Source organism: Lissotriton helveticus, chromosome 5_1 (assembly GCF_964261635.1).
Source record: "Lissotriton helveticus chromosome 5_1, aLisHel1.1, whole genome shotgun sequence".
NCBI classification, from domain to species: domain Eukaryota; kingdom Metazoa; phylum Chordata; class Amphibia; order Caudata; family Salamandridae; genus Lissotriton; species Lissotriton helveticus.
Genome location: NC_136065.1, coordinates 516,582,022 through 516,608,097, shown reverse-complemented (window position 1 = coordinate 516,608,097; position 26,076 = coordinate 516,582,022). Strand labels below are relative to the sequence as shown.

The 26,076-nt window shown below is 42.9% G+C and overlaps 1 protein-coding gene across 2 annotated transcripts in view; it reads left to right on the top strand.

Moving 5' to 3' along the window:
* Positions 1–26,076, top strand: part of EPHA8 (EPH receptor A8) — a 580,176-nt gene that overhangs the window by 534,380 nt on the left and 19,720 nt on the right. For both annotated transcript variants that reach the window (XM_078642852.1, XM_078642851.1), the window contains 2 exons: positions 6,921–7,130; positions 18,873–19,022. In XM_078642852.1, coding sequence (XP_078498978.1) covers positions 6,921–7,130; positions 18,873–19,022 — 360 coding nt within the window. The remainder of the gene's footprint in view (positions 1–6,920; positions 7,131–18,872; positions 19,023–26,076) is intronic.

Below are 26,076 nucleotides of genomic sequence, written 5' to 3'. Positions count from 1 at the left end.
CAGTGTCTTTTGTTAGACCATTTTTAAACTTTAATTAGGAATATTTACTGTTGATTCTGAGTCCATTTGCTTGACTTTGATCCAAGTCATCTTTCAAGTAGATTATTTCCGAATATTTCGTTTATTCCATTTCATTTGATGAATATTTTCAGTACTTCCTTTATATGATCTTGATGTTTTCATTCATTGTATCGCTTGTCTAGTCTGGGTATAGCTTAGACTAGGACTTTAGGGTGGTATATATTTTTGAAAACCCTCTTTGAGTGGGCAAGTCCATGGATGGCTCACGATTCTGCTTTTCAATAAGTAGGGGTTTAGCAAAAACAATTTTTATAATTCCTGTTTCAAACTTTGGTTTATCTGCATCCGTTTTCAAAGGAGCTGAAAGGTGCTATTTACAATGTTCAGCTAAAAAGAACGCAGGTTGCTGGGAATGTATTTATTATGACAGCACCTGATGAGCAGTGAACATTGAGTACACTGGATAGCATGCTTGTAGAATATAAATGAGTTGCTATGCTTAGAGAACAAAGAGACTAACTTGAGAGGTTGAACACATGTTACAAGGTTTCCATTGCTTTTGCTCTGTAGATTCAATCCCTACAAAGGCTTGCAAATTCATTGCTATCCATTCAGATTTGTGAATTAAACCAGCTGTGTTCATTCGTATGAATAAAGGCAGAGCGGATGAGCCTGCCTATCATGCTCCACAAAACAATATAGGGAGGAATATCTGCTGCAAGAAAACATCACAATAAATAGTGCGATGTGGGCAGATATTTAGATCCACAAAAGTATCAATGTTGACGGGTAAATAGAGAGGCAGCATCACGAAGGTGGATGAGCGATGCAGGATACGGTGTTGTTTCTCTCTCCCCCTGTGCTGCACACTTTAGGATGTCTTGTGCCAACACACATACCCTTGCACCATGATACAAGCATGTGTGCGTGATATCAATATAGGTTAGGTACTGGTACGGTATATTTCCAGTACAAGATACTATGCTTAGACACAGTATGGCACTTTTCCCACTTTACATGTGTGCTGTAGAGTGCAGCACATATGCTAAGTACTGCACACATGCAAAGTTGGAAACGTTTTGCGAAAAGAAAGTTTCCTCATGCTTAGTGGCTGGCTCGAGGTGGTGTCAATTTGTGGCGTAAATCCCACCCTACCAATGTTAGTAGATAAGGATTTGGATCTAGACTCGTGGTGGTTGCATGTGAACGCCCGTACAACACCCATGGAATGTCCCCTTGATGCAGAGTATTGCAAAGTAGTGCTAGATCTCCCTCAGCTGCATCTCCTTATGTTCAGGTCTTGAAAAATGTCCCAAAGTTGAGGAAGGGTCAGATGCAAACAACGGACAAGCTCATGGCCAAAGCATTACATTGACTGATGAGGCATGTGAGAAGGGTCGGTTGCATTAGTAGACATATCATCATGGCCAGAAGAGTGGGGTGGGTGGGTCTGTCTGTTAGAGAAGTGGCTGGTTATTCTATAATACTCAACTTAAATGACCAAAGGGGCATTGGGGTCTGCTAATGGAGCTACCAAATGCCCCATCGTCGGGTATGTAGATTTTCGCTCTCCCATTAGGCTACTTTCAAATACCCATTAGGTCTTTGATCTTTGAACCCTGGGTGGGAGCACTGCTACACTCCGTCCTACTGCCCATCTTAATGCAGGTTCCGCAAGATTCGAATTAAGGGTTGAAAATCCCTGACAGACCTGGAGTTCTGTGATGACTGTCCAGATAGACTCTTTTCTGGCTAAACAGCATGGAACACCAAGTCAGAAGGGGGCATTGCCAATAGGGGCAGGTAAATGTTGTCAAAAAATAGCAACATGAAATGTAGTATGTCTTAGTCAAAACTTGGGTAATGCAGAGTGGAAACGTATTGTGATGGAGCAGGATATTCTTTGTTTTCAGGAGACCTGGACAGTCGGTCCATTCTTCTTGGATGGGTAGCGATCATTCCAAATGGCAGAAGTCCCTTCCCCTGCAGGTAGAGCAAGAGGTTGTATTGTGACGTTAATATGAAATATGTTGACCTTAAAAGTCCCTGTCCCTACTTCCATATTTTGTTATGTGAAGGTCAAGGTGATTGGCACTGGCTATTGATTAAATACTATAATAATAGTTTTGGTGGGGATATGGCCTCTGTGATGGACTTTTTAGGAAAGGGGATTGCCTCCATTTGTGTAGCATCTTCTAAAAAACACATTAATATCTTGTGTTTAGGAGATTTTAGTGCCCACCCATAGTATAGAATGAATAAAGTGTGTGGTTTAGTGGACGCTGAGGGTAAGACAAACACCCATTTTACACATAATTATTCTGGAAACTTACTAAATTGGATGTTAATGATTAGGAAATTGGAGGTAATTAATAGGATAGCTCCAGTCCCAGGGGTACTTGCGAAGACATTTGCATGCAACGAGTGCGAGTCAACTATAAATTTTGTTCTAGCCTTCAAGTCTTTCCGCAGTTACCCAAGCTGACCCCAAATTCTTTGCATATAGTGACCACGTAATACTCTTTTTGTCTATGATTTGGGAGGGTAGCAATATCAGTGCAGCAGAAAAGGCCCCAAAGCCAATTCTTGCCGGAAGGAACAGCTTTCAACTAAGATGGGACAAAATCAAGTAGGAGAAAGTGGTCTTGAGATATTATCTAAAAAGCTGCAGCAGGTACTGATGTGTTTAGAGTCTGATCTTTGCAAGGAACGCTTACTAATAGTTTTTTCTGAGATATTGGGAGAAGTTAAAAGCAGTCTGATTTGGGCTAATACTTCCTTAAAGGCCCTGCCAATCCACTTGTTTGATGCAGCCTGTGCAAAGACTCTAAGTGATCTGCACACTGCTCTCAGATTGTCCCCTTGAGATCATAGAAAGGTTTGGGAATCGCAGAAACTATATAGAGTAGCACAGGAAGCTAGATTAAGGGGCCTGAGGGAGGATGTGTGGGGAATTTGTCTCATGCAGCAATTACAAAGAAAAGCAGGGATTTTTGGAATGTGATACACGGTCCCTTACTCAAAGATGAAAGTGATCCATCATTGGATATTCTTGTCAGTTAGGATGCCTGGGTGGCTAATTTTGGGCATGTTTTTGGGCTGCTTGGCACTGCCTGACCTCTTTAAATATTATCATGCTAATAGCACCCACGGAGCACTTGGTATTTGATTTGGCGGAGGTGAGACGTGGGCTGGTCCAATGTAGCACCGCCAAGGCCCCAGGTCCTGATGGGGTGTCTATAGATTTTTTTCTAGAGCATCCAGAACTATGAGCCCCACTGATGACTAATATCTATAATGCAATAAGTACGGTGGGTCCCCCGGCTTCCTGGAGAAGCACCGCAAAATTATAGACCCATCTCTCTAATAGACAACACTACAACATTGATAGGGTGCTTATTGCTGAGTAGGTTGGAGGACTGGGTCAGAGAAAGGAATATTTTGAAATTGAGACCAGTATGGTTTTAAAAGGGGTAAGGGGGCAACTGATCAGTGCCTTCATCTGAGCCTGACAATTGCAAAATATTCAGCAGCCAAGAACAGAAAGGTTTTTATGGCCTCTATGGACCTGTCAGCTGCATTTTATTGTGTGACCCAACCCGTTATGGTCACTAATGGAGGACATGGGCATAGACCTATCCATAGTCAATTTGTATCACCAGATGTACTCACAAGCCACTGCGTGTGTGTGCCATGGTGGGGAAGTGGAGTGCACAAGAACCTTTTAGATTCTGAGGGGTGTTAGAGAAGGCTACTTCCTCGCCCCTTTTTTATTTTCGATTTATACTAATAGGGTGGAGGCCGCAGACTTGGGGTAAACCTCAGCGGTCCCTATTTTTAATGCAGCTCCTCTTCCAATACTGGTACATTCAGACGATGCTGTACTAAGAGCAAGAACAGGTGTGGCTTTACAAAGATTGATTGCGGCCTATGTGGATTTTATGAAAGGTTTGGAGTTGTGAGGGAACAAATCAAAATCTTTCGTATTAGTGGCATGAGCATGTCCCAAGAAACTCCCAGTCTTTCGTATAGGGTCATGGAGGTGGTGGACACTTTTCCCTACTTAGGGGTTCTATTTGATAAAAAACATTCATGGTTAAACATGGTGTTTAACAGAGCCCTCGTAATGGAAAAAAATGTGACGGTCATCTTCAGTTTTAGCTCCGCTGTTACCTACAGGGCAGGGGTTTGGAGGATGGTAGCAATAGATTATTTGCAACAGATAGAGGATGAGTTCTTTAAGAGATTATTAGCCCTTCCCCATAGCTGTTCTAATTACAACTGTCATATTGAATGTGGCTCCCCATATCTGTCTGATACTATTAGGATAGCCCTATTTTATTATCGCACTCTATTTGGAGGAGGGATACTGACAATGTAACCCAAACCATTATTACTGAATCCCTATTCCTGGATAATGCACATAAGATAGTCTGGCTGCATTATGGAAAAGCTACACTGGTTTTATTGGGCCTGGCTGACTTATATACAAACTCTAGTAGTTGCCTGAATCTCCCTAAAACGAGAATAAAGAAAATCTTTTTAACTAAGGCAGCAATCGAGAGAGAGGAGAAAAATCGACTCAAATCAGCTGTAAGGTTATAACTAATGACCCTCCGATCCTGCAGGGGGAACACTTGTATTTAAAGTGTGTGGCGAACCCACAGAATAGATTTATACTAGTGAGGTTTCGACTTAATTTTATTTCCCTTGTAGGTTCTCCAACTAAGAGGTACTCAGTAGCTGACTTAACAGTGAGTGATGGAAGTTCAGAGCAGTCCGATATCCATATAGTATTTTTCTTTACTTTTTACAAAGACCAAAGGATGAGGTATATTCACACTGTTTTGCGTAAATAAAATTTTAGACCATGTCGTCCAACCCTTTATTTTATCAAAAAACTCAGTTATCCACTAGTATGTTCTGCAATAGATGCATTCATTTGGTCCTCTTTGAAACGGCGGAGAGCTTGTATAGATTGGATGCTTTGAGGAACTGTGATCTTATTTATATTTGTTGACACTATGCACTTTATAAAACCCACACTAAAGTTGTTGTACAGCTTTGCAATACTGTGGCTGAATACTATATGATCTAAATATAACTTGGAGGATATCATGCACTTTATAAACTCATTTATTATGGTGATAGTGATTGTGTGCTCTTTTTACAATTTAAAATTGGTCTTCTAGATTTTATATTGTTCTACTAATGAATTCGATTTTAAATTGATTGTTTTTACTGTATTGAATTTGTGAACTTTATATGCTGGGAAACACTGTGAGCTGAAGATATATTGACTGACTGACTGAGATGTGGTCAAATATTTAGATCAATAAAAGCATAAATGTTGACGGGAGAATAGAGAGGAAGGATCACAAAAATGGATGAGCGATGCAGAATATGGTGTTGTTTCTGTCTCCCCCTGTGCTGGCACACTTTAGGCTCTCTTGCGCCAACACACATACCCTTGCACCATGATACAAGCGTGTATGTGTGATTTCAGAATAGGTTATGTACTGGTAAGGTACACTTCCAGTACAAAATACTATGCTTAGGCACAGTTTAACACTTTTCCCACTTTATATGTTTGCTGTACAGTGCAGTACACATGCAAAGTACAGTACACATGCAAAGTTGGAAACGTTTTGCGAAAAGAAAGTTTCGTCATTCTTTATGCCTACCTTGAGGAGGTATACATTTGTGGTGAAAATCCCACACTACAAGGATAGGATACTATAAGGTTTTGCATCAAAAGCCGTGGTGGCTGCATATGAACGCCCGTAAAACACCCATGGAATGCCCCCTTGATGCAGAGTATTGCAAAGCAGTTCTTTAAGGTTCCAATGCAAACCAGGTTTCGTGTTGGAAAGTAAACTAAATCCTAATACAACACTTTGCATTCCATTTACATCACTTTTGTGATGTGAACTAAGCACAAATTGTTAGTAAAATACTGCCTATATGATGAAGAATTAAATAATGCTTTCCGAGTGGGGAAAGGGAAGGATCATAAGGATGGTCTTATATGCCGGTACAAGCTAATTATTGTAACAAAGCGGTACAAAAGGGGGTGGTGATGGATGGAGCATCTGAACCAATCTAACACTCACACCTAGTCAAAACATCTGGGTTTAATCCATCACCGTTCTTTAGCCCACTCTGCCACCCCAGTTCAGACATGGCCATATGCAAATCAGTCTAACCCTGTGCCTCATGGGAACAGTCCAGCCCGAACTGCCAAGCCAAGCCTTCCCTGGACCGGAAACAAGCTTCCTAGGACCGGTTTCTGGCATTTCAGCCGTCTTCAGCCAGGCTTGCTTGAATCCAGTGGCAAAGTGAGTAAGGGACTCACGTCTGAGCATACCCTGCCAACTTATGGCGAACAAAGCGGTACAAAAGGGGGTGGTGATGGACGGAGCATCTGAACCAATCAAACAATCACACCCAGTCAAAAGATCTGGGTTTAATCCATCACCGTTCTTAAACCCACTGTTCTTTAGCCCATTATTGTAACAAGGCTGAATTCTTAATCCCTTGGTTGCTACGTACCCTTGTTCACACCTTGCACAAACTGTAGTGTACGCTGTTTAAACGCTACAATGCTAAACAAGTGGTGCTTTTTTAGGGCTGGGGGAAATAAAATAATTTACATTTTAGTCAGTATAAAGGTGTTTCTCTGGCGTGATTGTGTTTCAGCCATAATACTGAAAAGGAAATACAAAGACACACACAGCGAGTATTGATAGAAAGTTTAGGAATGCACTCATGAAAACATTTAGGTTATGTGAATGAATTTGTGCAAAACGTGATAGGCAGATCCAGAGTACCTATAGACGTAGACTTAATAACACCTGAAAGTAATATATTTGACTATTTTTCAACTTATTTTTTCCTAGAAACACGATGGTCAGTTCACCATTATTCAGCTGGTTGGGATGTTAAGAGGTATTGGATCTGGCATGAAATATCTCTCTGACCTGGGATATGTTCATCGAGACTTAGCAGCAAGAAACATTCTAGTGAACAACAACCTGATCTGCAAGGTATCTGACTTCGGCCTCTCGAGGATCTTGGAAGATGACCCTGACGCAGCCTACACCACTACAGTAAGTCAGCTCTCTTGAATATTTAAAGCTTGGATTGTGTAACTTGGAATTTGAAATATATGGTACTATCTTAGGTGATTCAATATGGAACAGTTTGAAGAGACATGGTTGCTGGCACGGAACCGTTTGGCGAGATTTAGCTACTGCTATACTTTTCTGAGAATTTAGTTAAAGGGTTGTTGATGTTCAGTTAATGGAGGGTAGAGCTGTAGTGACCATTTAGCCAACAGTGTGTATATCATTGTCCAAAGTTTTCCATTTGTTTTGCTTAGCTACCTTATCCTTCTTCTAGAGGGTGACCAGTAGCTCAGATATCAGTCCTAACTCTCGAGTACTGCCTGTCAATACAAAAATAAAGATGCCTGTCATGTTATTGAAGTAGATGCCTGTCCCTTGATACCTGAACTTGGACCAGTTCACACTTGCTGGTTATCTACTGCAACATAATAGTGACTTCTGATCATTGATGATCTGTATTTGATTCGATCTGGAAGTAAAAGGATCTCTAAAAATGAGAAGTACAAGGTACTGTCAGAACCAGACAATATTTTCTCACCATCATTGTTGGATCTCAAATTAGTTATGACCATTAGACGTGTAATTGTTTTACCTTTTCAAAAGAGGGCAACGCTTTTTATGTAAATTGTTGTAGCAGGTTTTGAAATAGATGATGCTCAGGAGTGAATTTATTAAGCATACTGCTACCCAGGACTAGGGATGCTGATGCGGAGAGTAAATTCCAATGGAAATCAAGACAGGTGATTATTAATATAAAGCAGCGAGCCTAAGTGCAAACCCATACTGGCTTATTTTCTGGTGAAGAAAGTGCGACGTGGCACAAGCAGTTCGGATACTTGTGAGCTGGATACCAAAGTTCATCTGCCTCTTGATATTGCTGGATCTCTCAGGCGCCTCAAGGGACACAGTACCCCAGAAACCTAAGCTGGCCTAGTTCCAGAGCTCTCTACTTAATGAGGACAAATCATTTCTCCATGACATCAGAACTGCTGTAAAACTCATGTACTTTCACCTCTGGATGATGGCTTCACTCTGTCCATGGTCTACCAGGCTCCAAAATGACACTCATTGAGGGCATCCTGCATGCTGCAGCATTCTCCAACAAGGACTTGAAGAAGAATGATCAGATCATCCTGACACTGACGCAATTCCACTAGATTCTCTTGATAGCTCACACAATCTAAAAAACTAGTTGCATCATCTACAAAGTCATCATAACCAGCTAACCAACTATCTGGATGAAATGCTTACCACCTCAGCTGGCTTCCAGTTGGACAACTTTGGAATAGAGATATGAAGTGCAAAAAGAAAAATACCAGGTAAAGGTTACATCCATTTATGCACACAGGGTCTGAAACAAAATTTTTGTATCCACAAGCACTTGCTAAGCCTCACCACCTCCTCTCTCAGGGGCCTATTCACAAACTGCATTTTGTAGTAGATTTTGCAGTACTTCAAAGTGTACTGCAAAATGCTATTCATAAACCTAGTTGTGAAGTTTACGCCTCAGCCTCTCCTGAACCTACATGTGCGGAAACATCCGCTCTCACTGCCATAGATCAAGGTTTTAGCAGTAAATGTAGGAGGAAAACAGGAATGTGTCTGGAAAATAGGAAATACTTATGAATAAAGGGGGGGTGTTAAGGGAGGAGAAAGGAGAGGTATTGGGGGGGGGGGGGTAAGCAGGGTCAGGGAGTTGTTTAGCGAAGGAAGTCAACCCATCCAGCAAAGAGTGAGCCCATAACTATTCACAAGCTACACTTCTAAAGTTACTACAGCCAAAAAAGGACACAAACAGAAGTAAATGTAGCACCACACAAGTCCACCACTGCTATTGCAACCCCCTCCCAAAGAAAATAATGGAGTTAGGGAATTAAAATAGAACCCCGTAGAATAGAATGTTAACTTGAATTACAGAATTATCGCGTGTGCTGTCCCTAACAACTATGTTATACTGAGACTGGACAGAGAATCTGGAAATGGAGGAGGCATTGCAATAATCTTCAAGTCTTGCTATTTTTGCAAACTTGAAGCTTTCCCTCTTCCTGGTTGTGAGGCTGCGCTTTTTAAACTGGCGATCAACCCTCAATTTACTTTATCTGGCCTCTTAATTTACCGTCCTCCCGGTAACGCCCATACCTGGATATCCGTGCTCACCAACTCTATAGCTCCTCTACTGCTTAAAGCCTCAAACTTCACTATTCTTGGCGATTTAAATCTACATCTTGATGACACCTTGTGCGCCAATAGTAAGAGTTTCTTAAGTGATTTAGAGGTTCTGAGCCTGAGGTTGTGTAATTCAGGCCCCACTCATTCTGCAGGGCATCAATTGGATCCAATCCTTTCCAATCTTTCCTTTGATTGCTCACAGAATGCTCGTCCCTTGGATTGGACTGATCACTTTGCAGTCCATTTCGCCCTATCTGATATCAAACTGCCTATCTTGAATAGACAGGGTAAGGGCGAATTAGTCCATAGATGGGGTAAATTGGATATCTTAAAATTTAACCAGTGTCTTTTTGATACTCGCCCCCTGAATGACGAAGTTCTTCTTAAAGACTTGAACTTGGCAGTTACATCCTGGCTTACGAACGCTGTAAACATTGTGCTTCCATCTACTCCGAGACTTTCTAAACTCCATCGATGTCCGGCCCCTTGGTTCTCGCCTGATTTAAAGGCTTTGAGAACTAATTGTAAAGCCTTGGAAAGAAAATGGAGGCGCACCTATTCTGCTTCTCGAAAGATCGTCTATAAAGAAGCATTGAAGGGATATCACTCGAGGTGTAAAGAGGCAAGAGCTACGTACACGTCAAAGATAGTTTCGCAAGCTCAGAATTGCCCTCGCACTCTATTTACAGTGGTAAAAAAATTGACCGGCGCTGATGCTCTACCGACCCCTCCTGTCTTGGAAGAAGGCCAATGTAACTCCATTGCGGAATTTTTTATCACCAAAGTTGAGCGAATCAACAACTCTATGAGTGCTTCCAATATAGCAATTCAGTCTCAACTGGGATGCGTGACTATGATAGCACCCCTATCCCCAAGGGTAATGATTACTAACTGGCTCTTATTTGATGACGACTCGTTCCTTACCTGCTTGAACAGTGTAAGGTCTGGTTCACCGCGTGACCCGGTGCCTGTAAAAATTTTAAAGTTGCTCGATCTGGAATGTCGGCGCCCCCTTATGAGACTCCTGAATGCCTCCTTGAGTGAGTCTTGTGTGCCACAGGACTGGAAGCATGCAATGGTGGTCCCGCTTCTGAAAAAGACTGGTGCGGATACATCAAATCTCTCCAATTTCAGACCTATCTCCTTGTTGCCTATCTTCTCAAAGATACTGGAGAGGCATGTTATTACGCAGCTTACTCTTTTCATTGAAAATCAGGGCTTCTTACATCCGTCTCAGTCCGGTTTCCGGGCTCACTATTCTACTGAGACTGCTCTACTAGGGGTGACGGAGAGACTACGGCACGGTGTCGATCGCGGTGAAACTTCTGCTCTCATCCTGTTGGACCTGAGCGCAGCGTTCGATACCGTGTCTCATTCCATCTTATTAAACTCTCTCCGCTGCCTTGGAATAGCTGGCCCTGCACTTGCTTGGTTTGCCTCCTTTTTAAGTGAGCGCACGTTCCAAGTTTTTTCCCAGAAAGCTGCATCTACGATTTGTCCATCGGCGTATGGTGTCCCTCAGGGGTCTATTCTCAGCCCGCTGCTATTTAATATTTACATCAAGCCTCTTGCTACCATCGCAGAGGAAGCCGGGCTGACTATTTTTTCATACGCCGATGATACGCAAATCGTTTTTTCCCTCTCCAGCATTGAAGATAATAATGTGTCTGGTCTGAAAACTGGTCTGTCACTTGTGGCTGAGTGGATGCAGAAGCATCTCCTCAAGCTTAACGGTGACAAAACCGAGATCATCATCTTAGGGAAGCAGAAGGACCTCTGGGGCCCACAACATTGGCCCAGCACTATGGGCCCTACTCCTCTACCAGTCCAGGTGGTACGTAACCTGGGTTTTCTTATAGACGACAAACTGTCTATGAGGCAACAAGCCACTAAGGTGGCGGCCACCTGTTTTACTATCTTAAGATGGCTCCAAAAAATTCTCTGGATGTTGCCTTATGCCACCAGGAGAACCGTAGTCCAGGCGTTAGTAACATCTCGCCTGGACTACGGCAATGTTCTCTATCTTGGTGCGGACGTCACGACCGTTAAGAAATTACAGGTCGTACAAAATTCATCAGCTCGTCTTCTTTGTAATATCCCGAGGAGGTGTTCGGCCGCGCAGGCTCTTCGTGATCTCCACTGGCTCAAGATTTCAAGTCGAATCAAATTTAAAGCCTTATGTTATCTTTTTAAAATTAAACAGGGTTCTGCCCCACCATATCTTCAAAGTCTAGTCCAACCCTATAGGCCTTGTCGTACTTTGAGATCATCAGCAAACTGTGATTACGTCATCCCTAGATTTAAGCTATTGAGGATGGGCGGAAGATCATTTTCCCATCTTGGTCCTAAATACTGGAATGCCCTACCCGCTGCCTTGAAAACCGAGACTAATATGCTCTGTTTTCGAAAAAAAATAAAGACCCTACTATTTTAAATTACTTCCTGTATCTCTTGTAGCCAAATCCATCTGTGTCTGATGTCAGCTTTCTTCTTTAGTCTGTCCCTTGCGCCGGGAAACCCACTGCGGGTAGCTGTTGCGCATTATAAATTCTAAATAAATAAATAAATAAATATATGGAATAATTACCCATATAAGTAGATATAATGTCATTTAAAAAATACTTTTTTTAAATAGTCTCTCTTGTTTAATTTAATAAAAAAATATATTATTATGCTTTTCGGCATTTACAGCAATCAGTGTTATTAAAATATAATCACATATATTTTAAGACATTGTATATATAATTTTTTTGAACTAGAAATCTATTTATTGACATCTGTTCAAGACAAAGTGAAATAAGGAATATCGACATAGAAGAACTTAAAGGGACATCTGTTTGCTTGTACCTTAAAAAGGAAAAAAAAAACATCTTTGAAAATCAGAGGCGCTTAAAATTCCCGACAGAATATTGCCCAGTGCGCAGATATCCACTTACCTCAGTGACGTAAATAGACAATTTTTAAAGTAAAAACCGAGTACTTTTTTGATGAATAACAACCAAGAGGAACATTAAATGGAAACATCATATCATACCATACTTATTTGTGTTGCACATTGTCATGTTCACAATCTGCGAATGACGGGCACCTGATTAAGGCTACTGGCCGAAACGTGCGTAGTTGTTGTTGTATTCCACCGCATTGCCTCCTTTATATTTTCCAACTGACCGAATATGTCGTATAGCACTCCCATCTCTCTTTTTTTGTTGTATATGTGATTGTATGTAATATATGGAATTGTATGTAATTTACAAAATTAATTGATACTAATGTTGAAAAGATGCTCAAACAATGATAAAAAATATCTATAACCAACATAAAAAAATATAAACCCAAATAAAATGGTTTTTGAATTCGAATATACATTTTTGTAGTAATTATGAATTTTACAAGGTCGCAAATAATTTGATTGCATATATCATTAGGGTGGTATAAGAATACCGGTTTGCTATATAGCCTTTTTTCTACGAGTTCATATATTCCCTACGAATAGCAAACCTAGTAGAGTGTAGGGGTCCCCGTTTTCTAAAAATCAGGGATCGGATGACCCACAACTCCTTTAATGTGTCTCCGAAGTTTCTTCCAGTGTGTTGCTTTAGGTAGGCAGGACTACCATATATGAAAGGAATCACCTGTTGCCGAGTTGCATCACTAGCAACATGGTGAGTCAGAGGGGGAGATAGTGTATAAGCAGGTCGGGTGTAATACCACCTCATCATCAGTATGTATGGCGTCTTATGGGATATGCTCCTATACAGCTTGGGAATATCATGCCACGACTGGTCCCTTTGTGTTTCAGAGGTCCCCTCAGTACTGTCCGCATGCCACTGGGAATGGTATGGGTGCGTTCTATCTGGTTTTGAGTGATGGAGTACCCAGTATGTGCGTGAGATCAAGCTCCTTGTCCCGTTGAAGAACCACATCTGGGTCTCCAAAGAGGTAAGGGGTTGAGTTGCCCCTTGAGCATTGATAGGATGGAGCGCCCAGTGCTGCAATTGATAATATTGTAATCTAGCGGAATCAGGAAGCTGGAACTCCTGCTTTCACTTGTCAAATGACTTGATCCTATCCCGTCCGGAAAGGAATGAGCCTGTAGAGCTGGGTAGAACTCTGGGCTGCAGGCAAGTGGGGTGCTCAGGGAAGGAAAAATGGTAAGGTCTCTCTTAAAGGCAATTTTGTCCCGAATTTCAAGGTCGATTTTAGTGCTAACAGCTATGTATGCACTTCGTGGCCTAGCATGTTTAGGGAGCCATGCCAAGTCCTAGAGGGGTTGGCAAGATACCAACCAATCCATGTGAAACCAGTATATTTCACTATCACGGACAACCTACTCCGATACGTACTGTAAGTGGGTCTCCCAGTAATATTCAAGAAGGTTGTGACAAGCCAAATCCCCAATCCATCTCTTGGAAGCATGAGTAAGGAGTTTGTTATTCGTGAGCGTTACCCTCCCCATATGAAATTACATAGGTTCCATTGTAAACGGAGGTTAGCGTCCTGGGAATGTGGGTGTGCAGCTTCTGGAATAAGGAAAGTATTGAGTCAGCACACACTGTAGAAGAAATAAAGACAAGCAGGATCATAATGAAAAGCAATAATGGAAGGGTCAAAAAGCACAGGAGACATTCGTATGTTATATAAAAAGGCAACACCATCTAAACAAATATTTTCATCTTGAGGGGATAAGGCAGTTTGGCCTCAGAAGGTAGAAAGCATTCCAAGCTCAAGCGCTGGTGTAGAGCACTCACAGGGAGCGTGCCGCAGTCTGTGCTACAACACCAGTGTGGAGGCCTCCAGCACTAGGGAGAGACAAGTCCTCTTGCGATGTAGTTGACAAGCTGTGGCAAGGTTGTTCTCCAGGTGGACCGGGGCCTGCAGCACATCGCCTGCACCCAGGCAGAAGGATCCTGCTCCGCGGTCACACACCCAGTCCGCAGCGTGGCTCAGTTCAAGATGGCAGCACCGACCAGCCGTGGGGCTGCTGACAAGTCAAAGCAGGTTCACAGATGTTGCCTGTCCAAATGGGTGCAGCCGGGGAGCAGGAATGCTCACCAAATTGCAGCATACTCCCGCAGCAATGCAGCAATGTTGTAGCGCCTCTGTACCGCCCATCCACTGCAGGATCGCTGGTCCTCAAGGTGGTGGCCAGGCCACGTGTCTCGCCAGCCTAGGAGCACCAGCTTCATCCCAGGGCATGCAGGGAGGTTCACTCTCCCTGTAGTGTAGGTGTCCGGTGGTGGCTGGACAGGGTATGGGATAGCTCGGGTCCACCACACAGTCCTTGTGCCCAGATAGAGAGCCCCAGTGCCATGACCACATCACACATAGGCTGTAGTGCAGGCCACTGCAAGATGGCGGCATAAATCAGCCCCCGGGTCACAGGCATGGTCAAGCAGGTACTTGGGTGGCACCAGTACAGGGAGGAGATGGCCGGGTGTGGGGGGTGTCTTTCAAGTTGAGTTAGATGTTTGCAACAATGCCAGCAAGGCTTTGAGACATTCGCCTCCCTGTCCATGGTTCACCATTCTTCAAGATGGTGGTTGGACCGTATGTCTCCCAGTCAAGGTTCACCAGGGCCATTTCAGAGCTTGTTAGCCCTGCTTGGGCTTGCCACCCCTCTGCCTGGGATGTCTTGCGACCAGGGCACCCGGTAGTGCCGTTTCTCCTTGTCTTCGGTGCTGGAGTTTAGCTAAGACGGCAAGTGCAGAGCCAGAGCCGGTTAGAGGTACTTCTCACTCCCTCCCGAACTAGGCCAGCCCGGTCCTATACATCACTTTTAATGTACTACTAATGCATAAGACAAAATACCAATTTTCACTTTAAGTGGGTATTAATTTTTATATTTTATTAAACTATTTTCGATTTAATTTATGCTATTTATATCATTTAAATCTTTAATTCAAAATTAAATGAATATTGCTGTCATTATTTAAAATATACAATTATTTTACATGAATATTTATCACAAACATAATTACAAATATTATTACAATTGTTTGTGTTTTGACATTTTTCCCATGTTTTATGATGTGGAGATGCACAAATAGGATTAATAAAATACTGTATAATTAAATTAAAAATATGTATTATTTTTATTAAATGAGTTCATCTTTACAACCTATATATTTATATGTTTAACTTATTTAAAGAAGTTAATTTATTTTTACATTATTTTCTATGTGTTTTTTTATTTAGGTTTACCACCATTATTTTATACCCTTGTAATATAAGCTCCATCCATTTTTCAGGGCATGGAAACATGTAAGTTACACTTTTTAAGTAACTTTACACTTGAATTTTGTGACCAGACAAAATTGGTAAAGTTACTTTACACATCTAAATTTACTGACACGAGTGAGTTACCTTTGTGACTAGCCCCGGCAGACCGCAGCTTGCTCTCCAATCACTCATTGACTCTATGTCTACCTTTGACTCTGCACAGTGTTCCTTGGCCTTTTGGCTATGTTCGCTCTGTACAAATTCCATATCTGGTAATTGGAGTAGCCTCTTGAACACCGTGACGCAAATCTGGGATTTCAAACACATCTCTAATAATAGTCATGAATGACTGCAAAGCAAACCAAATGAAATAACAAACAGAAACAAGGAGATGTCCGGTAAATTTGGGCAATGTGAAATACCTCTTTTAACACATAGGAGAGAGTGGAAGATTATATTGAGAACTAGCTTACCCATCGTCTGTTGCTGCGATCTCAGAAGAAAAGAAATTTAAGGAAACTTGTTATGATAACATTCAATTTACATTGGGTCATTTTTATTGAAACGTATTCATTTTAATATGGAAAACATTTCAAAGTGTTGTTTTAATTCAGTTTTTTTATTCAAGTGCTTGTGGATACACGATATTTTTTGTTTTTCCGTCTGGTGCGTAGACGAATAAATCAGAAGGTTTTCTGACGCGTGAGCTGGCCACATACAGTTGTCCATGTGAGCAGCACGGATTCTTCAAATCTAGTCCCCACACTTGCAGCGATTGTCCTTGTGCTTTGTTGATGGTCACTGCAAAAGCGAGTCGCACCAAAAAGTGTAAACGCTCAGTATTGGAAAGACTACGAGGGCCCTGGGTGGCTGGGGGGGGGGGGGGGGGGGCGATATTAAACAATTTATTATAATTTTTTTTTTTTTGCCAGAAAACTTCGCGGGAATGTACTCAACAACTTCCCAAAGTTTCATGCCGATCGGAGGAATGGTGTAGTAATGCATAAAGGACAAACTGACATACTTTAGTTTTTATATATATAGAAGACGAGGAAGGTTAAAAAACGCAAGTGATACCATACATGGAGAAGTACAGAAAGAAAGCAGTAATGGAAATGAAATAAATTGAAAACAACTATTTCTGGAAAGTGAATATAATAGTCAAAACTTGGTAAAATATACCTAACCTCAGCAGAATCCTACTATTAACTTTAATGATAGCAAAGCATGAACCGAATAATATGTTTATAAAAATAGCATTACAATATACAAGAATAAGGCACTATTAAAAACGACATGGAAAGTACCAGAAAACAGAAAAACTGGATCCTCAAAACCATAGGAGAACCTTGGAATGGAGCGCACCAGGATTTGAGTGTTAATCCAAATTTACATCAGTGAGCATTATCATAGAATAATGCACGGTTGAAATTATACCTAAATCAATGTATCAGAAGGAAAGGGAAACTAAAGCAAGGCAGAAAATGAAGGAAGGGGTGAAAACATAATGGGTACTTTCTAATTGCTGCAAGGAAACGTCACTCAGAACAATCCCCAAACCTGGAAACATGACCAATCACTGTGACCAACTACATTACTCTGAAGGTTGCTTAATATAAGTGGAAACAGCTCAAGGCTACACATTTGTTTGGACAAGCAGGGTCGCTGCAAAGGTTTGGTATCTGCCAATACGAGGAATTGACTGAACGGATTTGCCACAAGCATATGTCAGGCTACCTCAGAAGCAGGCGGTAAAGAAAACTGCATTTGGACACAGGGCCGGCTTTAGCGCTGGTGGTGCCCGGTGCAACAATCATTTTTGGCACCCCCACATCTCATGAATGTCTCCTCAGATTCTCTGCCTACCACCTGCAAAAGTGCCCCTCATCTCTCCTATCATAAGATATTGCTAAACACAACGCCCCCCTGAGGACACAGCGCCCCCCCTCCACAGGTCAACGCCCAGTCCGGCCCCACCAGTCGCACTGCCCTAAAGTCGGCCCTATTTGGACATATCAGAAGCCAATGATCGTAAAGGTGTCTACAGAGGAAGTGAGACTGAAACGCAGCTCTAGGTCTGTCTGACGGAGATAAAACATATAGCCACATCCCAAACACATGCCTGGAAGACAACGAGCTGGAATACTGACATACAGTTCAGCCAGCCACCTATTAGCAATGCTTAATTTGATCTGGTGTTTGCTGGGGCTCAGTACTGGCACTTAATTCTCAATACCAGGACTTATGCAAGCCCATCACAAACTGGCACTGTTTGTCTAATTTTGAGATGAGCACAACAAAAAAAGTGTTTAATAAGGCAGCAAACATTACAAGTTAGAAATACCTGCTGCCCAAACCTGTTCGCATAGCCTTGGGTGACCTGGAATAATCCAAATTGTAGGAGTTTGATGGTTAGTAGTTGTGATGGTAGTAGCATTGGCAGTGCTGGCAGGGACAATGAGTGGAGTGGCCTCCTGAGAAGGGCCCTTGCACGTACTGTATTTTTCTTTTTTGACAGATTAAGCACTGCTGTATAGGATTAATCTGTCAGCAAAATAAACAGAACCAGACATGTGGAATGATGGCCTAGACAAATTAATCTGAGTGAAGAGGCAAAAAAAATCAGATTGCCCACTGTGCCAGAGCCACAAATATATATATATTAACAATACAATAGCATATTGTTAAGCTTTGACAAAATTGATGCACGTGGGACAAAAAAAGTATTGACAAGTTATACATGGTCTAAAATTCGTCCATAATTCTTCTGTTGAACGGTTTAATCCATGTGTTTTTTTTAACTTTACTTTAGTCAGTTTAATTCATCCTGTTTATTCTCTCTTACTTCCACCCGTTTTCAGTAATTTTACTTTGTATCAGTCACTATACATTCATTTTTCTTCTTTGATCCAACCCCAATCTTCCAAAAAGTATATTTCGATTTGACATACAAGTTAATAATAACATTTACAATAAATGAGAAACCCTCTGTTTCAAATACAAAAGAGACATGTCTTTTTAGATATTGGGTTAGTTCTCAAGAAGAAAGAATTCCAACAGGAAGTTGTAACTGTTGTGGTCAGCATAGGCTACAGTGCTGAGTCCACAGATGTGGTTGAATATGGTGACAGCCATTCAGTTCATAGGTAATACTGGCAGGGTTATTTAATACCATTGTGATCCTGCTAATGGTTGGCTACTAAGTTTAAACTTTTAGGTCATCTTTCATAAACGTAATGATTTGTAATTGCAATCATCAGTACCTTACAGTGTCAGAACGTGAAATCATGTGTTCCTTGCTCTCAACTTGTGTGTCATTCCTTTGAATCTCAATAGGGTGGTAAGATCCCCATACGTTGGACGGCGCCTGAAGCAATCACATTTCGCAAGTTTTCTTCTGCCAGTGACGTGTGGAGCTATGGCGTTGTTATGTGGGAGGTATTGGCCTATGGAGAGAGACCATACTGGAACATGACCAACCGTGATGTAAGTAGGGCACTGTAGTCCACCATCTGCAAGTTTGGGCTCTTGTTTGGGACTTGCATGGCGGAACTCTTTACACCTTGTCAGAGCAATCCCAATGATTCAATTTCCATGTAGAGAGAACTGATCACTGGCTTTATGTACATGCATTATCAGGGCGAATATGTCTATGTCTCTGTGGGGTTACTTATATATTGCGACTGTTACACCTAGGGGTGCCCTGGCGCTACTGCAGAAAGGGTTATCTTACATCAGATGTCAGTTATTTTGCTCTAGTAAAAATAATCCTCTTGAAAAGGATTCTCGCCTTATTCTACACAACAAGACATTGTACATTACACCAGAAGGTGGTGACCACTGGATTAGGGTTGTTCCGTTACAGTTCCATTTCTTATGGTTCTTCTATGTTGCTTCTCTAACCTTCATGGTATTGGAGCACTTCACAACAAACAACTACACCTGAGGAACCTAGCTGTATAAATAACAATTATGAGTAAACAAGAAGGAAAAGCCCAGGGGCAGGGGGTACTTAGGAAGAAAAAGGACTTAAGAGCAGTAGAACAGCAAGAAAACGTAGTTTAAGGTTAGTTAAAGCAGTGAATTTAAACATTTACGTTCCATTTTAAGGGAAACGTTTTTATTTTTTATCGGAAATCAACAAGGTCTTATTCTTGCCTCATCTCAACGGTTAGATAATTCAAAAGTGTGGGAGCTGCAATGGAGAAGGATTTGCATGAAGCTTGGTAGGATTTACATTTCTTGCTTTCAAGATGGAGGACTTCCTTGCTCCTCAGATTTCTTGCTCTACTGAGATATGGAACAAGCAGTGAAGGTAAGTTGTCTGGCTTAGTGTCAGCTGTGAATATCAAAACAGACATTGAGGCTGGGAGTCAACTCTATTTTAGCATATATAAAATGTTTGAGGGTGAGCCTGAAACCATCAGCCGTGGCCCGTGCAGGTTAGAGTGGTGGGGCCAGGTGGGTGGGGGATTGGGAGGGAATTATGACTGACAACGACCAGGGAAAATTACCTGTTTAATTAATCTTACCTTGTGGTCGTCTGTCGACCCCCCAACCCGTACCTACCGCTGTTACCTGCATGGGCCACGGCTGGTAACTATACGGGACTTATATCTTTTGAGTTGTTAATGTTCACTCCCAGATAAATAACTCTGGGGCATATTATCAAAAGACGGCGATATATATCGCAAAGCCCGCTTAGCGCTTTTTTATTTATATCCGTCTATCGCTGGAATTTATCGCCCAGTTAGCGCGTTATTAACAATGCGTATCACCGAGGCGATACAAATTCCAGCGATAGCGGGGATTTTGCCGTTTTCCATGGAACAAACGCTGGTTTTCCATCGATGTTCCATGGAAAACGGCGATACCCTTGATGATAGGGCCCGTTGTCTTAGCCACACAATCCACCCCCCATGTTAGGTATGCCTTAGTCTGGAATTTAACAAACGTTAAATTCCAGCGTTAAGGCATCGTTAACGCGATTTCAAATATCGCTACCCCTCGCTGATAATATTGCAAAGCTGGGTTAGCGATATTTTCCCATGGAGTTTTGTCAGGCACGCCTCCTTTGCATCTCATTAACGATGCAATGCGAGGCATGCAGACAACGGGCGCTAAGACAAGGAAACACAAGCTAGTGTGTCCTTGCTAATAAAGCGATAATATTATCACCGCTTTTTGACCGAAAACTGATGCAAAAGCAGCGATAATGTTATTGCCAGCCCTTGATAATATGCCCCCCTGTACCTAACTAGATCAGGGATAAGGAGGGGAAGAGAAAGCAAGTTACTTTAGTAAGAGGGGTTTCATATTGGTAAAGACTTTACCTGAGAGTTAGTACACCTTTAAGAGTGGTTAAGCATGTTCCAATTGTTTTTTGTATAGTTATTCTCAAAAGAGGAGCTTTGTAGGTTTGAAGGGTTTTATTTACAGAAAGCTCAATTTTTACGAGTTTAGTAATGAATTTATATTACGACCACTGTACTATATTTCCAGTTTTATTTTCCTCAATTGTTTAGGAATTTCCCTATAGGCATGCATAGATTATGCATGCTAAGAAGGTTTGTTTTGAGCGACAGGGAGAGAGTTCATGTGTTTCCTGGTGCTCTTGTCATGATGTTGTACAGAGCCATCTGGAATCGGGATTTTTGTTTCGTTATTTATGATGAGTGATTTGCTTGAAACCTGTGCTTAGTATTAGATTCCAAGTAATTTGACCCAAGCAGAAACTGTTTGAAGCACAGTAGATGAAATGCCAAAGCTATTCATCCTTCTTTTAAACGACGTGGAAAGAAGAGAATGCCTAACGTGTTCCCCTGATGACTGTGGTGTTCACAGAGGTTCTTTTCTTGCTGTGTAGTGTATAGAACCCCATCCTCAGCGATCATAGCAATCAAACTCATAAGCCTCATCCTTCCAACAAGTACAACCACTAGTTGGCCTAAAAAGGTAATCCTTTGACAGAGCATTATGAGGTTTTATCACCATTACATACCTTGAAGATATATGTTCCACATAGTTACATACAGTAGCGGCCCGTGGAGGGAGTTCCGTGGGCGCATTTTGCGATGCAGTGCGCCCAACGAAATTAGTTTTATTTATTTAATTGTTTACTTACCTCCGTTCATCCATATTCCGGTGTTTACTACGCCCCACCCTGCCCCTCCCCCGCCTCACCGCCCCATGGAACTCCCTCCACAGGCCGCTACTGGTTACATATCACAACTACGAACCTTAGAGATAAATGTTCCGCACGGGTACATATAGGTATAGAAAATCTAGGCTTACTTATCTGTCTATTTTATTATTTTCAATATTCTGTCCCATCTGTATTGTTGATTCGATGTTCAGGGACACCCATGAGGGGATGGGAAAGTACAGCAGGTTATGTGATGGGAGTAGGTAAGCAGGTTAAAGTCTGTAAACTTGGTAGAAGGGGTGTCTTTTGGAAGTTTCTGTATTTTTTTTACCTCTCCTTGAGGAGGAGGTACATTGGGATATGGGTCCATAGAGATTCATGATGAAAGCGGCATGTGCTTCTGCTAACTTTTTTTCATCAACCCATTTGGAGTATAGGCCAATATTAGGTATGCCTTGGTGTATGCAGACATGGTTATGGTTTTGAATAGCACTAACTGAACAGTGCAGGTGAGGTTGTGTTAGATAGGCCGGCACTGTGAATTACAAGGCACAAGATGGTAAGGCAGATAGAAACTGGACAACTCCGAGGAGTACACAGAATGACACAACCCATCATAGAAAGTGGAAAGTCACTTCATGGTTCAATACAAAAAGGAAAGACAGGCAGAGGAAGGGTGGGTAGTCTAGGGAGTGTACAGTATGGCAGGGGAAATATGTGGCATCAAAGCAGCGTTGTGAGTAGCTAGAGGAATGAGTCATGAGCTGGTAGCAGCTATTTGTAGTGTGGGAGCAAAGGGGTGAGCAGAGGTTTATATGGTAAGTGTTAAACACCACTGGAGGCCACTTGTTGCCTGCTTAGAGTGAGCTTGTTAGAGGAAGTCTTTTCTGAGCATTCACACATATTCATCTAGTCAGTTTGTAAGGGAGCATTCGTTTTGATCGTCAATTGCATGGATATATTGCATAAGAGAGATTGTGTGTTAAACTTGATACTCTTTTTGGCAAAGTGTTAGTGAGTTGCTGTTTGGTTGTGTGAATGAGTCGGGCAGCTAAATACTGCACCGTGGGAGGATACTGAATACTGTGCTACGCTCTGAGAAGAGTTGTATTTGTATTTTATTTTTATTTTCTCCGTACCCTGTGAAGGTGCGCATATCAAATCTGACAAGTGAGCAAAGAGAAGCAGGAGACTATAATGTGACAACATTTCTAGAAAAGGAAAAGAGTAAGAATGAAAATACAGAAATGCTATATAAACCAAGATGGCAGAGATGTGGACAGGAGTGACTCAGTGGAGCTCCTAAGCTTATGCTATCCTGGGGCCTCATTTATGAGGCCTTGCGTGAGTTTTGCGCTTCCGATGCGTCACTTTTCATGACGCATCGGCGGCGTAAAACATGCGTCCTGTTGCGCACTATTTACAAAGTGACGCATCTAAGCAGATGCGTCACTTTGTAAACCCCTGCGCTACATTATACCTGCGTCAGGTATAATGTATACAGAGGGGGCGTTCCCCCGCAAGAAGCCTCGTAATAGTGACGCAGTGAAATCTATGAGATTTCACTGCGTCACTTTTAGGGCGCTGTTGCGTCAAAATCTTGCGCCTGCCTCACAGCAGGCGTAAGACTGACGCAAGCCCTTTCACATGGGGCTTTCCCCATACGAAAGGACGCATTGCTGGAGTTGCGTCACTTTTGTGACACACCCCAGCAATGCGTGACTTTTGCGCTTACCGATACGTAAGAAATACTGACGTATCTGTAACTCCTTGCGACATGATGCGTCATATTATAAATATAACGCATCAATCATGTCGCAGGGAGAGCGCAGTGAAAAGTGACGCATCACTGTTTTCACACAGCGATGCGTCACTTTTCATAAATAAGGCCCCTGGGTTTTAGCCGTCCATCCCCCGCCTCATCACACCATTCTTACTCACTTACCAGGGGCTTCCAGGTAAGATGTGGACGATCCCATTGAAGGTAACAGAGGCTTGGGAGGCCCCTGACAGTTAGACATACCTGAATGTGTTCTGGTCGCCATGTGCTGAACAGGGGCCCACGCTGCAGAAATTCGGTGGTATATCATGCTAATGCAGATGAAAACAGCGTATGGCAGTGCAGTGAGGGATGTGAGCCCCTCTTTGTTGGAAGTCCCACAGCAACCAGATCAGCTCCGATCTGGCCCTTCTTTGACTCCCGGTCCTTGGAATACTGGACCTGCTGTGGGGCAGCAGCAAGCATCGGAGATGGCTAGTGCTGGAACATCACTGGCATGTGAAGACATCCTCCTGCCAGCCTAACAAGGAAATTGGTTGACTAGTAGTGGCTGATCCACCTAAAATGCCTGCTTTTGATGATTAAAGCAAAGACAAGGAGATGATGGATGGAGCGCTGAAACTTTTCAGACACTCGCCCCAAGTCACAGATCTGGGCTGAATCAATCATCATTCCGGGTCTGGTGGCTCAGTGGACTAATGCTTCCACTACAGGGGCCTGTGTTTGATCTCCTGGTCACAGGTTTAATTCCCGGCGGGTCCACTCAGCCTTTCATCCATCTGAGGTCAATAAAATGAGTACCATTGAGTTGGGTAACAATGAACATCTGTTATTCAGCGCCAAGATACCTCTGGGTGAACGTGCGCTTTACAAGTACACATGTTATGTCATATGTTATTCTTTAGCTCACTTAGCCACCTCAGTTCGGACATAGCTATATGTAAATCAGTCTTGACCCTGTGACTCATGGGAACAGTCCAGCCCAAACTGCATGGCCAGGTCCTCCCTGAACTGGAAACAAGCTTCCTGGGACCGGTTTTGGGCTAACAGCCCTCGTCAGCCAGGCTAGCTTGAATCCAGTGGCAAAGTGAGCAAGGGACCCACGTCTGGGCATACCCTGCCAACTTAGGGCGAACAAAGCAAACACAAGGAGCTGATGGACAGAGCGCTGAAACTTTTCAGACACTCACCCCCAGTCACAGATCTGGGTTGAATCCATCATCATTGTTTAACTCACCTCGCCACCCTAGTTCGGACGCATCTATGTGCAAATCAGTCTTGACCCATTGACTCATGGGAACAGTCCAGCACGAACTGCCAAGCCATTTCTTCCCTGGACCGGAAACAAGCATCCTGGGACCGGTTTCGGGCTAACAGCCCTCGTCAGCCAGGCTAGCTTGAATCCAGTGGCAAAGTGAGCAAGGGACCCACGTCTGGGCATACCCTGCCAACTTAGGGCGAACAAAGCAAACACAAGGGTCAGCCAGGCTAGCTTGAATCCAGTGGAAAAGTGAGCAAGGGACCCACGTCTGGGCATACCCTGCCAACTTATGGTGAACAAAGCAAACACAAGGAGAGGATGGAAGGAGAGCTGAAATGTTTCTCCATGCCACTGGAGTCAAGCTATCCTGGATGTTGAGGGGTGAAACCCCAAAACCGTACCTAGGCTGCTTAGTCCCAGTACAGGGAGGACCTGCCCTGGCAGTTCGGGCTGGAATGTTCCCATTGGGCACAGGGTCAAGACTGAGTTGCATATGGCTAGGTTCAAACTGGATTGGCATGGTGAGCAAAAAAATGATGGATTTAGGCCCAGATCTCTGTACTGGGGTGAATGTATGACTTTGTGCTGCATTCTGTCCATCAATTGTTCTATTTGCATTTGTCACACTGAGTGGGATGGGTATGCCCAGACGTGGGACCCGTGCTCTCCGTGCCACTGGAGTCAAGCTATTGTGGCTGATGAGGGGTGAAACCCCGAAACCGGTCCTAGGATGCTTGGTTCCTGTCCAGGGAGGCCCTGGCCTGGCAGTTCGGGCTAAACTGTTCCCATTGGGCACAGGGTCAAGACTGATTTGCATATGGTTGGATTCAAACTGGAGTGGCGAGCAAAAAAATGATGGATTTAGGCCCAGATCTCTGTACTGGGGTGAATGTATGACATTATTCTGCATTCTGTCCATCAATTGTTCTTTTTTGCATTTGTCACCCCGAGTAGGAGGGTGAAACCCCGAAGCTGGTCCTAGGATGCTTGGTTCCAGTCCAGGGAGGACCTGGCCTGGCAGTTTGGGCTGGACTGTTCCCATTGGGCACAGGGTCAAGACTGATTTGCATATGGCTGGGTTCAAACTGGAATGGCATGGTGAGCAAAAAAACGATGGATTTAAGCCCAGATCCCTGTACTGGGGTCAGTGTATGACATTGTTCTGTATTCTGTCCATCAATTGTTCTTTTTGCATTTGTCAGTCCGAGTGGGATGGGTCCTGTCGTCTCCATGCCACTGGAGTCAAGCTACCCTGGCTGATGAGAGGTGACACCCCGAAACCGGTCCTAGGATGCTTGGTTCTAGTCCAGGGGGGACCTGGCCTGGCAGTTTGGGCTGGACTGTTCCCATTGGG